The 15,014-nt window shown below is 48.2% G+C and overlaps 1 protein-coding gene across 3 annotated transcripts in view; it reads right to left on the bottom strand.

The window, feature by feature from the left end:
• TARS3 (threonyl-tRNA synthetase 3) overlaps positions 1 to 14,766 on the bottom strand; it is a 44,873-nt gene extending 30,107 nt beyond the window's left edge. For all 3 annotated transcript variants that reach the window (XR_006056837.2, XM_042235172.1, XM_015101955.3), the window contains exons 1-6: positions 14,397 to 14,766; positions 12,526 to 12,585; positions 11,177 to 11,373; positions 4,046 to 4,169; positions 2,404 to 2,525; positions 1,107 to 1,224 (exon numbers count right to left, since the gene is read on the bottom strand). Coding sequence is in view for 2 of the 3 variants with exons in the window: in XM_042235172.1 (XP_042091106.1) it covers positions 1,107 to 1,224; positions 2,404 to 2,525; positions 4,046 to 4,169; positions 11,177 to 11,373; positions 12,526 to 12,585; positions 14,397 to 14,699 (924 nt within the window). In the remaining variant the exon portion in view is untranslated. The remainder of the gene's footprint in view (positions 1 to 1,106; positions 1,225 to 2,403; positions 2,526 to 4,045; positions 4,170 to 11,176; positions 11,374 to 12,525; positions 12,586 to 14,396) is intronic.
• Positions 14,767 to 15,014: the final 248 nt, after the last annotated feature.

Here is a 15,014-nt window from a genome sequence, read left to right as displayed (position 1 = left end):
GAACGAAAAAGTCAAATTGTCAAGAATACAGAGAAGCTGGAACGCTCATGCTGGCAGGAATGTAAAACAGTACAACCACTGTGGCAAACAGCATGGCAGTTGCTCAAAAAATTAAACGTAAGATTTCCATATAATTCAGCAACTCCACTTCCGGGTATACACTGAAGAACTGAAAGTGGGGACATGAACAGATACGAGTACACCCATGGAGTAACATTTTTCTTAGTAGTCAAGAGATGTCTGTTGGCAAAGAGTGAATAAATAAAAGGTAGTCCATCCATAAAGGGGAATGAATATTATTCAGCCTCAAAAGAGGAAGGCAATTCTGACACTTTCTAGGACATGGATGAACCTTAAGCAAACAACACTGAGACAGGCCACTCAGAAGGACAATTACCGTGTGATTCCACCTGATGAGGCCCTAGAGCATCACTCTCAAGGAGACAGAAGGGGTGGGGAAAAGGGGATTCGGTGTAACTGCTGGGAGGCGCAGAGCTCTGGAGATGGGCGCTGACAGTGGCCGCACAACAGTGTGAGAGTATTAACGTCACAGAACTGTTCACTTAGAATGTGATTCAAATAGTAATTTTTATATTTTGGATAGTTTACCACACACAGAAAAAAAGCAGCTGCAACTTTTACCAAATCCAAATCTACTTTTTAATTCAAGCCCACAAAACTAACAATATCGCACGTACTCTCAAATTATGTTTTCTTTGATATTTATGATTTTAAAAATAAAATTTAGAAGATATTTTAAGTAAATTAGTTTGAACAATAAAAAGAGAAAGTTGAAGTTTTACACAGGTTACTCCAGGTTAGAATCTATTTTAAAAATTAGCAGAAAACCCCAACGAAAAGAGAAAAAGCCAGAATTTTATATGGTATTATTAACATTGTTGAATTCAATAGCTGGAGTACTAACACCACTCAGGATTAATCAGATTTATAAAACACACAAATGAACACTATTCTCCCGGCCCTTTACCTACTTATATCTGCATTACAAATCTGAACCAAGTGTTAGGAACAATGTGGTGAGCAGGGCCTGACCATTTGTTTAAAGCAGTGGTGTGCTATCACTGCTCAAGTCCCCCCGTAATCACCTTGAATAGGTCCAGGAGGACCTCCGTGCTGACTTCCAGTCTCTCAAATGGCTGCTGCTCTTTGATGATGGCCTGGCACATGCTCTGCAGCACCGGCAGCTCTGCGCTGGACACGGCCCTGCAGGGAAGAACAGTTGCCACAGACCACTGGGACGGAACCTGTGACCTGAGGCCCTAGTCATCAGCAGATCAACTTTCTCCCCAGAGGAACGTGCTGCTCCATGGTCCAGGATTTCAGAGACTCAACATGTCCCCCAAACCCCACTCCTTCCCTCCTCCACCATCTGTGCTCAGGTCCCTCCAGTCTCGTGGGCCGCACCCCCCAACTGCCAGACCCAAGGCTTCCCCACAGAGGCCTGGGATGCTCTGGGACAGCTCCCTGCCATCCTCCGTCCCACCCTACTTCCAGGTCACTGAGCTCTCAGCTCAGTGCCCACCTGCTTGTCCCACAGCTCTGCCACCTCCCACAGCAAACGGTGGTGTGTCTGTTTCTGTCTGTCTCCCCCGACTGGATGGCTGAGCCTATGAGGACAGGCTGATCTCCACTGGGGAGTCAGCAGCACCAAGCCCAGCACACAGGAGGCACCTACACATTCTGAGATGACTCTGATGGGGAGGGGTGCTCACAGGGGACGAGCTGGCTGGGCTAGGAGCTACAGAGCACTGGGAGCTTGGGCAGCATGGAGGTAACAGCTGGAGGTAGAATGAACCACAGGCAACCAGGCTACAGACACCAGGGGTCTACACTAAGGCAGAAGGAGCGAGAAGGGGGGTCAGGTAGAACCACTGAGGGGACAAAACGGGCAGAACTGGATGGAGTGACAGGGTTGGGGATGAGGGCCAGGGTGGGGTAGAGAGGACCCTTGGGTTTCAGTTTGACAGCTGGGAAGGCTTCCATATAGAGTCGTGAGAGGTAAGGAGGGCTGAGGCGGGGCCTGTGGCTCAGGAGTTCATGCACAGACCTAGGGAATGCGAAACCTCCAGGGACTGGCCCTTCTGGCTCCAGCCACGGGATATGTGGCTGGGGGGCACGTCGCCCTTGACCATCATGACGAGGACTACTTGCTCTCTGGGGATTAACCTGACCACTCCGGTCCGAATCAGTAGTCTGCCCTAACAAGCCTCAGGTTAGATAAATAGTGTGTCATGTCTTTCTTTTTGAAAGAAAGAAAACCACTTGAGAAGTTACCCTCAAATCTACACTCATAAATAATAATTTTCAGACATGGTTACCCCATCTGTAATCATGTCCTGTATCAGATCTTCAGTGCACTGACAAGTAGGCGCTCAGGGTTACCTGTCTTCCAGGTACACATCGTAGTGAAAGCCGCCGCCGCCGGGCGGGCTGCAGCACAGGAGGCCCCCGTAGTGGAGCTCCAGGGCTTCCCCGAGTATGTGGGCACTGGAGTGCCAGTATACCTGCGGTGGGACAGAGGCCAGGCCACAGCTGCATCGTGGGAAGTCACCAGGCGGACGCAGGGATGAGTGAGCATGTGGGTACAGCACTAGGAAACAGACCCCAGGACACAGGCAGTGTCGTCTCTGCAGACTGCTGAGACCCACCTGCTTCTGAGCCCTCCTTGGAGCCCACTGTGCCCCCCCCCAACCCATGCCCCACAAGCCAGCCGTGTGCTTCTCCTGCAGCTTTACTCTGAGCAGCGCTGAGCCCAGCTCCTAAACCATTTCCTTCTGGGCCTCAACCATGAGCAGAAGAAAGCTGGACCATGAGCAGAGCAGCCACCCAGAGCTGGTTCAGGCCCAGTGCAGAGGGCCACCTGTGAGTGTGAGCACTGGCCCCCTTCCTCCTCCTCTGGCTAACCTTTCTGAGTCAGAGATGCAGCCACAGTGGCTGTTCCTGACATCACTCACATTAACAAGATTTTGCGTCTACACAGCAGTCTTCACACGCTAAACAGCACATGGCTGTGGAAGTTTGAAAGAGGACTCAGGAAGGCAGAGGAGTCTCTTGGAAGAAAAAAGTTTACTGAATCATCTGAGCTCTGCATACTATTAACATGGTACCTTTGTGACAATGTCACTGGGTCTCACCTAGATAATGTACACCAGGGCTAGGGCTGGAGCCTGGAAGGTAACTCATTTTCACGGGCAACAACAACTATTCTGGAAGCCCTACAACATGACATCAGGTGCCAGGGGTGGACTGATCAGGCATTCTAGGAAGACTTCCCATGATAATATGATAAATGCTTTATCTTTCATGATGTCACTGAACACAGGGGGAGAGAACGTCAAGGAGGCTGACCCCTCTGTGGAACATTAAGTGTGGTGGTCCCCTGTCCCCACCACCCATATTCCTGACAGACTGAAGGCACTTAGCAGCCCACTGTTAAAAAACCGTGTCTGCAGGTCAACCAAGAGCCCACCCGTGTGGGAAAGTGCTCAGGTCTCAGCAGGATTCTGACCTCAGGAAAAGGTTAAAACCACCTGCCAGGCCAGCCACCACAGCTGCTCCGGACTGGCTCCTACTTGACCTTCTCCAGAGGCTGACACAACCTGAAAGCATCTAGCTGTTTGATTTGCTTACTAACTATCCCTTCCACCTGTCATGAACTCTGCCGCCCACAGGATCAGCACGTGCACCCAGCACCTTGGATGCTGGTCAGCTGACCGAAGAAATCAACACAGGTTTACAAGTTTCAGGGTGGCGTCTGGTATGAAGCTAGGTGACTGTTGTTAGGGTTAGTCCTTAAGTGAGAAAAACTACCACACATATGCAAGCTATGTATTTCATTACATATTTTGCTCATGCTCTTTATGAATCACTTTTAAATATAGTGTCATGAATGTTAGATTTATTAAACACCAAACTTAGAAGATCACAAAACCCACTGTTCTACCCGTTAGTGTGTGACTTTGTACATGGTATATCTGACAACATAAACATCCAAAGTGTGGTTGGCTGGTTTTCAGACACTTACGGCCTGGGCCTCCTCATCCTCGAAGGTGAGGAGCTCCACAGTGGCATCCCCTTCCAGCGGGCGGTTCAGGTCCCACAGCTCCCCGTTCACTTTGGCCACCACGGTGGTTTCTGCTAGCTCCTGACTGGGGAAAGGACGGTCATATGGGGGTTAACCCATCACAGACTAAAGCTATTCCTTAAAACAAAACATGAAATTAATTTCCAGGGTTTGTTTCTTTCTTAAGTGGAAAGTACAAATGTAAACTAAAGGATTTTTTTTTTAATTTTTGTGACGTTTAAGTACAAAAGGAATATGATTTGGTCACTGTAAAAATTCAGAAAACAGAATGCACAGAAACAAAATCACATACATCTTACTACCCAGAGATAAGTACTCACAACATTTACACATCAACATAAAAACTTTGAAAATATTATTCTACTTATGTTATCTAATAACCTACTTTTAAACTTTGGCTTCCCAGGTAGTTCAGCTGATAAAGAATCCACCTGCAATGCGGGAGACCTGGGTTCAATCCATGGGTTGGGAAGATCCCCTGGAGAAGGGAAAGGCTACCCACTCCAGTATTCTGGCCTGGAGAGTTCCATGGACTGTACAGTCCATGGGGTCGCAAGAGAGTTGGACACGACTGAGTAACTTGCACTCACTTTTTAAGCTTAACAGTAAACCACGACAGTTTCTCCAACAGCAGACAGACATGTAAAACATGCTACCTGACAGCTGCCGTGGAACTACAATTTGCCTAATGCACCCACTATTGCTGGGCATTTCGGTTATAATTTGAGGGTTTTGCTTTTCTTGTTTTATTTTGACAGTGACAAATAATGCTGCAGTGAATATTCTTGAATATTCACTGAATATTGAATATATCTTAGTTCCTATTTTCTCAGGAAAATTCTAGAAGTAAACCTGGGATTTAAACTTTTAACAGCTTAACTGGACTACATTGCCAAATTTTCCTACCAGGAGAGGGCCAAGAATACCTTTCTCTGTATTCTCAGGGAGTACAAAATTATGTCTTCTTGGCAATGTAATGTTTTCATTTATATTTCTGTGAGTGCCCTGAGCTGGGCACAGCCCTATGGTTAAGAGCACACACTCTGGGGTCAGGCCAACCTCAGGTTGAACCCTGAACAATTTACTCAGTTTTTCTAAGCCTTGCTTTCCTTATCAGTAAAATGGGAATTACAGGACCTTCTTCATATATTTATTCTGAGGATAAAGTAAGGTGTGGGCTTCCCAGAAGGCTCAGTGGTCAAGACTGCCTGCAATGCGGGAGATGGAAGGAGACGGGGGTTTGATCCCTGGATTGGAAAGATTCCCTGGAGAAAGAAATGGCAACCCACTCCAGTATTATTGCCTGGAGAATTCCATGGACAGAGGGGCGCCAGCGGACTAGACTCCAGAAGGTCGCAAAGATTCAGACACAACTGAGCAACTACACAGCGACAAAAATAAGGTGTACTCATCATCAGAACTTAATAAATGTTCAGTATTACTGTCAAAGGAGTAGAATCTCAGTTTCCTCTCTGCTGGCTGGGCCAGGCAGCTCAGGCCCCTCCAGTCCATCATCTCCATCGTCTACAGTCAGCATATGGCTGGCCCTGCAGCAGGAGGGGGCTATGTGGCTACAGTGGAGGAGATAGGCAGAAACACTGCCACATCTCTGCCTTTAGACTATGCAGGGCACCAAGCCACCCCCTTCCGGCCCTCTGGGGATGGAACACAAGTGAGCTACAACCTTTAGACCACACAGACAAGGCAACACTGTACCAGACCACCCAGTAGCCACATGGAAGGACTTCAGGTCCCCAAATGAGGGTATGGAGAAGCACTGCCTCCCAGCCTGGATCTTACACCCCCCGACTGCTCTCAGAGAGATGCTGACCAAATTTAAGCCACGGAGTTTTCTGTGGCCTCCACTGCAGCAGTTTAGCCTGTGTCTTAACTGACACAGAAAAAAGGACCTGGAAGTAACAAGGCAAATTATATGGCACTGGCTTAGCAGATGGGCAGCAGTTACAAGGAGAGACACTAAGATGCGCAGAGCTAACAACCCTTGTTACAGCACAAAAAAGTATCTTGTAAGACTTGTAGGCAAAAGATCTGCTCACAACGCCTGTAGCACATGAGCAAACAGGTATGAAAAGGTAGAATGTTGGGATATGCCAGGGAACTCCTGTGACTTTGAGCAAAAAACTACAGAGGATGAGATGGCTGGATGGCATCATCAACTCAATGGACATGAGTTTAAGTAATACTCCGGAAGATAAGTAAGGACAGGGAAGCCTGGAGTGCTGCAGTCCATGGGGACACAAAGAGAGGGATACAACTGAGCGACTAAACAACGACGACAGCCAGACCAAGAAGGCTTCCCAGGTGGTGCTAATGAAAAAGAACCCGCCTGCCAATGCGGGAGACTTAAGAGATGTGAGTTTGATCCCTGGGTCAGAAAGATCCCCTGAAGGAGGGCATGGCAACCCACTCCAGTATTCTTGCCTGGAGAATCCCATGGACAGAGGGGCCTGGTGGGAGTCCATGGCGTCACAAAGAGTCAGACATGACTGAAGCAACTGAGCATGCACACACCAGACCAAGGGATACTCAGGTGAGACCTGTTCTGCTTGCAAGCAGAGGTGGCAAGGGGACAGGCAGTGACAGCCCTTCTCAGAGTCCATGCAGGGACAGACAAGATGGGCCCGTCCAACTGCACAGGTCAGAGTAAGGGAGCCACTCTCCCCCAGCCTACGGTATGTCTAATCTTGGTTCATTAAATGGAGGAAAAGACAAACGAGTCAAGCACAAAGCCAAGGAATAAGAGGGTGAGAAGTCCCGGTCTAGGAGAACTCTTTAGGAAAATTACTCTCGTGTGAGACTGATTAGAAGCGTCTGGTGAGAGGCCTACTTCAGTTAATTGCTTGAGAGAACTGTTTTGCAGAACAAACCATAAGCCCCACTCACACATACCCGTGACTGATCCTCAGAGGAGCCCTGAGACCCCACCCCTAGCTTCACCATGTACACCAAGGGAGCGGCACCAAACACGCAGCCTCCACACCCAGTGGCTGTCCGCACTTGAGACGTGGCAGGTGAGGGCAAGGGATGACGATGGACCTTCCAAACTGCAAAACCAGGTCCAACAGAGGACAATAGGCGACCGAGCTACTCCCAGAGAACAAAGGGCTGCCAGACAGGCCGACCCAAGCCAACAGGACCCGAGGGCTCCTGAACACTGCCTTGGAGCCAGCCACACTGCTCCTCTCTGTCTCAAATGACCGAGACTGCATTGATCCCTCACTGTAACTCATTGTCTGTTAGCTTGCTTACAGCTGGCTGATGGGTGAAGGCGGGAGGGCGGTTGTGTGGTTCACCTAAAGTCAGTCCCAGGCTTTCTGCTGCCACTGGCAGTGCCTGGAGTTGACTCACAGGGGAGAGAGGAGGGACGGCAGGGCATGAGGCAGGGGGCTACTCCCAGGGGTCTGGACATCAAGGGGCATGGCTGGGAGACACTGCCCCTGATGCCAAGAGTCTTCTCTCCCGTGGCAAGAGTACCTGGACTGGAAATGGGTTGGGTCAGTAAGACCTGTGTCTCCATTCTCCCACAGCTCAGCACGGCCTGTGACTCCGTATGAGCTTACAATCCCTAGGGGATTCAAGCGTGCCACTCTGGGGTCTTGGACTCAAAGCACTCTCATTCTTCAGCTGCTACCCCCCTGGCCTGTGAGCTGGTCCATGGGTGACACCCAGCCTGCACCCCAGATGCAGACAAACCCCACCTAAAGGACAGCTGAGTGACAAGATGGTGAAGGGGGGACCAGGGTCCATGAATAAAGGCCTGGCCCAGAGATACCTGCCAGCAGGCCTCCGCCACACTGTAAGGGGAGAATGTGGCATCTGTCTTCTCTAAGCTGCGGTCTCTGAGGGGCTTCTTCTGACAGTTTAGTTAGGAGCCCCAAGGGCACTGGGAGCACAGGTGACTGACTGACTCCCGAGGGGCCCGGAGCGCTGCTCTTCTATCGAGCTCCCAGGTGATGCCAGTGCTGCTGGTCTGGGGACCACAAGCCAAGAGCTACTCATCACTGAGCTATCAAGTGTCCTTTGCCCATTTTTTCCTGTGGGGGTGTTTTTCTGAGGATAACTGGCTATGTATAGGATGACTGGGTCAGGGCTGGAGTTCAAACATTTAAGAAAGATAGAGCATCTCTGCGTCCCACCTTCTACAGGGCCACTCCCCTCAAACCCTATCAACATTAACTGATATTAATTAAACCTTTGATAGACCAATAGATATTATAATACACAATTAATTTGCAGTCCTAAGACTATTTTTTTTCCTGAAGTTTTCCTCTTTTTCCTATTAATGTGAAAAACTATTTAAGGAGCAATCATTTGTTTTATATGGTGCATTTTTCTCACATCTGTCATTTCCCTTTCTGTGGTGTCATTCTCATGCACAGCTATTTCTCCAAAATGAGTTCAAATCTTCCCATCCTTGCCTGAATGATCTGGACCTTATGCACTGCACTTCGGAAGGCCTACTACACTCCTTCAGAGCAGGAAGAATCATCTATGCAATCTGCTCTCAGGAAACCAAGGCAACAGGCAGAATAACTTAATAAAACTATTATTTTTAACTTTATTTTTGTATCCAGCCACTTCACTGCACCCTTACCAAGAGTTTTTCAGTTACTTCTCTAAGTCACATTTTTAGAGTTTCCTCCTTGTTTAATTGCCCTAACTGCCTGAGTTGAATTCTCAGTCATTTCATTTTTTCTTATTTGATAATAAAAGCCTTCAAGCAATACAAATCTGTTTCTGATCACCACTTCAGATTTATTCCACAGATGTTGAAATGTATTCTCCTATAAATTTTCTGAGACTTCCTTGGTGGTCCAGGGGTTAAGACTCTGAGCTCCCAGTGCAGAGGGTTTGATCCCTGGTCAGGAAGCTAGATCCCACATGCTGCAACTGACAGTTCGTTTGCCACCAAGACACGTCACAGTCAAATAAATAGTTTTTAAAAAGAAGCATTTTCTAAGAATATTCCTTTCTATTACTAAGAATACTTGTTTTTATTTCCCTTCACCTGAGCATCTTGAAGTTTTTAATTTCCTAGTTTTGTTTTGTCTTGTTGCCATTTAATGTTTACTGAGTTCACAATGGATTTCATTTTGTTCACAGAATGCTGTGTGTTTCTGCATCTTATTCTGAGGAGCCGAAAGCACAACCACACGTCCCAAGAAAGAAGGCACCATGTGGGCCACAGCACGGAGACCGGGGAGTAGCCTTGGAGCCCATCTTAAATGTTACTGTTCAGACCGTGTCATCTTAACACGTCTATTGGCCTATTTGGTCAAGAACTGAGATAGGTATATTAAAGCCTGCTACTCTTGAGTTCTTAAAATTTTGCATTTCTGGTGTGATGCTACATTATATAACTCATAAAGGGGTGTGAAAAGTTGAGGATTACACTGTTCTTCTATTTTAAAAATAAGCCCCCGTCTCCCACTCGATGACTGTATCCCTGAGTTCTGCCACCTGAAGGTAATATCATGACCTTTGCTTTCATCACGTATGTCTGATGTGGTTAGGCCCATCCTTTCAGTCAGTCAGTCAGTTCAGTCGCTCAGTCATGTCCGACTCTTTGCGACCCCATGAATCGCAGCACGCCAGGCCTCCCTGTCCATCACCAACTCGTCCTTTAGCGCTGGACAATTTTACTTTGTAGATAACTCCTGCAACCCCTCTGTCATCAAACTTGAGGGTGGTTTTGACCTGGTGCCTGTGGAAATGAATGTCACTGACAGAGCAACAAAGAACATGGCCTAGGATAAAATGACCTTGTTTCCCAAGCTTGGACCATCTCTTCAGTGCAGGGCAGCTCAGACTTTAATCCGCCAACATGCATATGACTCTCCACGAAGAGACAGAAGTTTACTCTTGCCTCAAAGCCCATTTTCCCAGTGCATCTATCCATCTCTCCTGGAAAGCACAGGAACAGATGGGAAGGCCCTCGAGAGTATATGATGTAATAGGATTAAAAAACACAATCTTAACCAGTTTTCAAAGGAATCTGAGAATTTGAATTGTTGAAAAGTTTGCTTTTTAAATAATAAGTTTATTTACATGGCAGTTCTGAGCTACAGCTTCCACAGAATTTTCTTTAATGCCAGGAATTAACATTAAGCAGAACAACGAAACTTCACTGAAGTGCCTAAATTCTAGGAAGACCAAAGCACCTATTCTAGGGCTGATCATAGCTCTAACACATACATCTTCAATTTATAATTAGTAAGCTTTCTTTGTACATTTCTAGAGAGGTTTTACGGAGAAGGTAATGGCAACCCACTCCAGTACTCTTGCCTGGAAAATCCCATGGATGGAGGAGCCTGGTAGGCTGAAGTCCATGGGGTCGCTAGGAGTCGGACACGACTGGGCGACTTCACTTTCACTTTTCACTTTCATGCATTGGAGAAGAAAATGGCAACCCACTCCAGTGTTCTTGCCTGGAGAATCCCAGGGACGGGGGAGCCTAGTGGGCTGCTGTCTCTGGGGTCGCACAGAGTCGGACACGACTGAAGCGACTTAGCAGTAGCAGCAGAGAGGTTTTAATTTTCAGAGTATCTTCCATATACATTATTTCATTTAATATTTACAACCTTATGAGGTAAATGATGAAAGTATTATCATTTCTACTTAAGGTATAAGAAAACAGGCTTGGACAGCTGAAGGGATCTGCCCACACTGGTCCAAAGACTCACCCATGGTTATCTACTGGCAGAAGAATGGCTTGGAGTCAAGTCTGACAAAAGACCTGTAAAATCTCATAAAAGTATCTTGATGATAAACCAAGTCAATATCATGCCACCTGTCAAGGATTATACGCACTTTTCTCTACTATGTACTTTTATTAGAACTCTAAAAGTTGGACACTTTAAAGCGGAAGAGACTGTGTTCTGATATTCAATTACTTATTAAATGGCCTCTTTAGAAGCCAAGAGGGAATAGATAAACTGATTACATTTAATTTATTCAACTAAGAAAAAAATACTTCAGCAGCCCCAAGAACACACTGCCACGAAGCTCTGGCGCAGCACTTAACACTACCTGCTCCACACTACAGTTTACCTTATTTCAGCAGCCACCTGGTAAGGCGTTGTTTTCCAAGCTTCCCCTTTCACTATTCTCCCATCTGCCACTCTTACTGTGATCACATTGCTTGTATCTCCCTTCTTTTCAGAAATGGCAAGTAAGAGCTGATGATCTTTCTTCAATATTTCAAAAAACTTCAATCTTTCCTTCATAAAATTTGGTGGATTCTTCACCTGAAAGCCATCAGAATACAGAATATGGTAAGGTTAACACACACAGCTCACTTTTTTTCTAACTGCTCAGCTCTAAATAAGCCCCACCCTCCTCAGCAGGCCCAGGGCATCCCCCCGAACCAGCCCTTAGGCTCTGCTTTAACTCCCACTCTCTAGAGACTCCCCTCTACAGGGCTGACCCCTTCCCAACTAAGTGCCTGCGTGCTCCTGTCTGACTCTGCGACTCCATGGCCTGTAGCCCACCAGGCTCCTCTGCCCCTGGGCTTCTCTGGGCAAGAATACTGGATTTCCTTTTCAAGGGGATCTTCCCAATCCAGGGATTGAAGCTGAGGCTCCTGCATTGGCAGGCAGGTTCATTACCCCTGAGCCACCAGGGAAGCCCAGGTCTTACTGAGCCATGCAAACCCCTCTTCTTCCAACTGGCATCGCCCTTCTCTGCACACTTAGCAAGCCTGTGCACAGAGCCACACAACTCAGCCCTTAACTGATACACTATCTGACTTTGTTCTCTAGTTGTTTCTCCTATTTGTCTGAACTCCTCAACCCCAGGGATCTCTGTGAGGCCAAGTACTCCTCCTCGGCTATTACCAAATGCTGATGTACTTTTATCAGTTCTCTCCAGTTGCTGTAATGACATATTAAAAAAGCAACAAAGCCAGTTTCCTTAACACAAAAGAAAAGCTCTGCTGTCTCAACTTAAAGCAGTGCTTTATGGCTGTGTGGCTGTCTCATCTCTAAGCTAAGATAGCTTTTTTTTTTTAATCTTTATTTTTGGCTGCGCTATCTCTCTTTTGCTGCACAGGCTTTTCTCTAGTTTTGGTGAGTGGGGGCTACTCTCTATTAGAGGTGCATGGGTTTCTCATTACAGTGGCTTCTCTTGTTGTGGAGCATGGGCTATAGGTGTGCAGGCTCAGTAGTTGTGGCTTCCAGGCTCTAGAGCTACAGTTCATGGAGTCACAAAGAGTTGGACACGACTGAGTACAAATACACACACACACACACACCCCTGGGCAATTAACTATATAAGCGTATTTAAATTACAGGTTATTTCCACATATAATATTACATATTATTTTATTATTTATATTTATATTATTTATTATTATTATATATGCAATAAAATTACATATTATTTCCACAGCAATGACTTACCTCATTGTCAGGGTCGATCTCCTTTTTAACATCCTCTTCTGGGCTTTGACTAGGAGGAGGCTGACAAACAAACGGAAATAATAAACAACTCATACCAATGACCACAAAGGGCAACAGGTTTGAAGCCTAAGAAACAGGGACAGGGGCAGGCAGCAGGCATCCCATATGAGAGGCCCTCCTGACCACCACCTTCAACCCTCAACAGGTAAGTGGTTTTCTGGGGTTCAGTCCTTCCTGACTGTGCATTTTCACACATTCTTGCTAACTGTTCAGTTCAGTCGCTCAGTCGTGTCCAACTCTTTGCGACCCCATGAATCGCAGCACGCCAAGCCCCCCATCCATCACCAACTCCCGGAGTTCACTCAGACTCACGTTCATCAAGTCAGTGATGCCATCCAGCCATCTCATTTTCTGTCGTCCCCTTCTCCTCCTGCCCCCAATCCCTCCCAGCATTAGAGTCTTTTCCAATGAGTCAACTCTTCACATGAGGTGGCCAAAGTACTGGACTTTCAGCTTTAGCATCATTCCTTTCAAAGAAATCCCAGGGTTGATCTTCTTCAGAATGGACTGGTTGGATCTCCTTGCAGTCCAAGGGACTCTCAAGAGTCTTCTCCAACACCACAGTTCAAAAGCATCAATTCTTCGGCGCTCAGCTTTCTTCACAGTCCAACTCTCACATCCATACATGACTACTGGAAAAACCATAGCCTTGACTAGATGGACCTTAGTCGGCAAAGTAATGCCTCTGCTTTTGAATATACTATCTAGGTTGGTCATAACTTTCCTTCCAAGGAGTAAGCGTCTTTTAATTTCATGGCTGCAGTCACTATCTGCAGTGATTTTGGAGCCCCAAGAAATAAAGTCTCACACTGTTTCCACTGTTTCTCCATCTATTTCCCATGGAGTGATGGGACCAGATGCCATGATCTTCGTTTTCTGAATGTTGAGCTTTAAGCCAACTTTTTCTGTGTACTTAATATATTTTGCTCTTTAATGATTCCCCCCACCCAAAATCTTAAACAATGTTCCTGGAAGTCAGTTGCAGAGCTGTCACCAGCGACTTTAAATGCACTGTTTCAGGAAGGTGTTACCCAGGAACACCACAGTCCCCCGGCAAAAAAGTGAGGAACATCCACAGTCTGAGCCACAGCAAGAACTTCAAATACCCTATATCACTGGAAGGTAAGTGAATCAAAACAATAACATGCATGCCTGCTCAGTCGCTCAGTCATGTCTGACTCTTTGCGACCCCAAGGACTGCAGCCAAGCTTCCCTGTCCTTCACCATCTCCCGGAGCTCACTCAATCTTATGTCCATTGAGTCGATGATGTCATCCAATCATCTCACCCTCTGTCGCCCCCTTCTCCTCGTGCCCTCAATCTTTCAGAACACTATTAAGTGACAAGGTTAAATACGCAAATCTCAAAACAGACCTCCCCCACCCCGCCCCGGAAACCAGGCAAGGACCAAACACCCCGAGCCACCTGTCATCAACAGGTCAGACCAGCCATTGATCAGAACGAAGGGAAGGTTTCTATAGGGAGTTGCTGGTCTTCCGCCCAAGCAAAGAACACTGAGTTTTAAACACCGCAACATTTTTTTCAAAGAAAGTAGAACCCCATTTCTGCCACTGAAGAAAATAAGTAGCGGACAATTTAGAAAAGCTGAGACTTCACTGCAAACGCAGCGGCCCTGGGGTGTCTGGCCTGCGGTGGGCTCTGGGCCCGAGCGGGATAGTGGGGGGAACGGGGAGGAGGTCCGGTCTCAGCACCTTCCTGCCGCCCATCGGTCCTCAGCGCATCCGCACCTGCCGCTCCCCCCCAACCCCCGGCGCACCCGCCCAGCCCGGCAGACAGCCCCCTCCTCCGTACCTGCGCGCCTGCGGCCTCGCGCCCCGCCTCCGCCCGCGCCGCGCTCTCCAGCCGCGCTTGGTGGCTCAGCTCCTCCGCAAGGCACAGCCGCAGACGGTACAGGCGGTGGCGCAGCTCGCGGTTCTCTGCCCGCAGCTGCGCCACCTCGCGCGTGAGGCACGGCCCCTCGGCCTGGCAGCGGTCCGGCGCGTTCAGCTGCTCGTCCCTCAGACGGTGGACCTCCGCCCACAGCCAGCGGATGTCTTCCTCCTGCCGCGCCAGGCGCGACGCCACCGCCTCAGCCGCAAGGGCCTCAGCCGCCATGGCGGCAAGCTCGCCTCCCACACGCACGGACGCCACGCGTGGACAGCCGGCAGTGAAGGGGCGCACTGCGGGGGCGGGGCGCGGCCAGCGGTATATAAACGGGGGGGGCGGGGCGCCAGGGCAGGGTGGGGCTGGTTGTACACTGCAGGGGCGGGGCGATAGATGCTGACGGGGAGGCAGATACTGGGCGGGGCTATAGGACCTGTAGGGGCAGGGCGATGTGGAAGGGTGGGGCCGGCCGTGCAGTGCAGGAGCGGGGCGATAGTAGCTGAGGGGGGCGGAGATATGAGATGAGGTGGGGCTCTAGGAATTGTA

Source organism: Ovis aries, chromosome 18, assembly GCF_016772045.2.
Source record: "Ovis aries strain OAR_USU_Benz2616 breed Rambouillet chromosome 18, ARS-UI_Ramb_v3.0, whole genome shotgun sequence".
Classification (NCBI taxonomy): Eukaryota; Metazoa; Chordata; class Mammalia; order Artiodactyla; family Bovidae; genus Ovis; species Ovis aries.
This window is presented reverse-complemented; position numbering and strand designations above follow the sequence as displayed.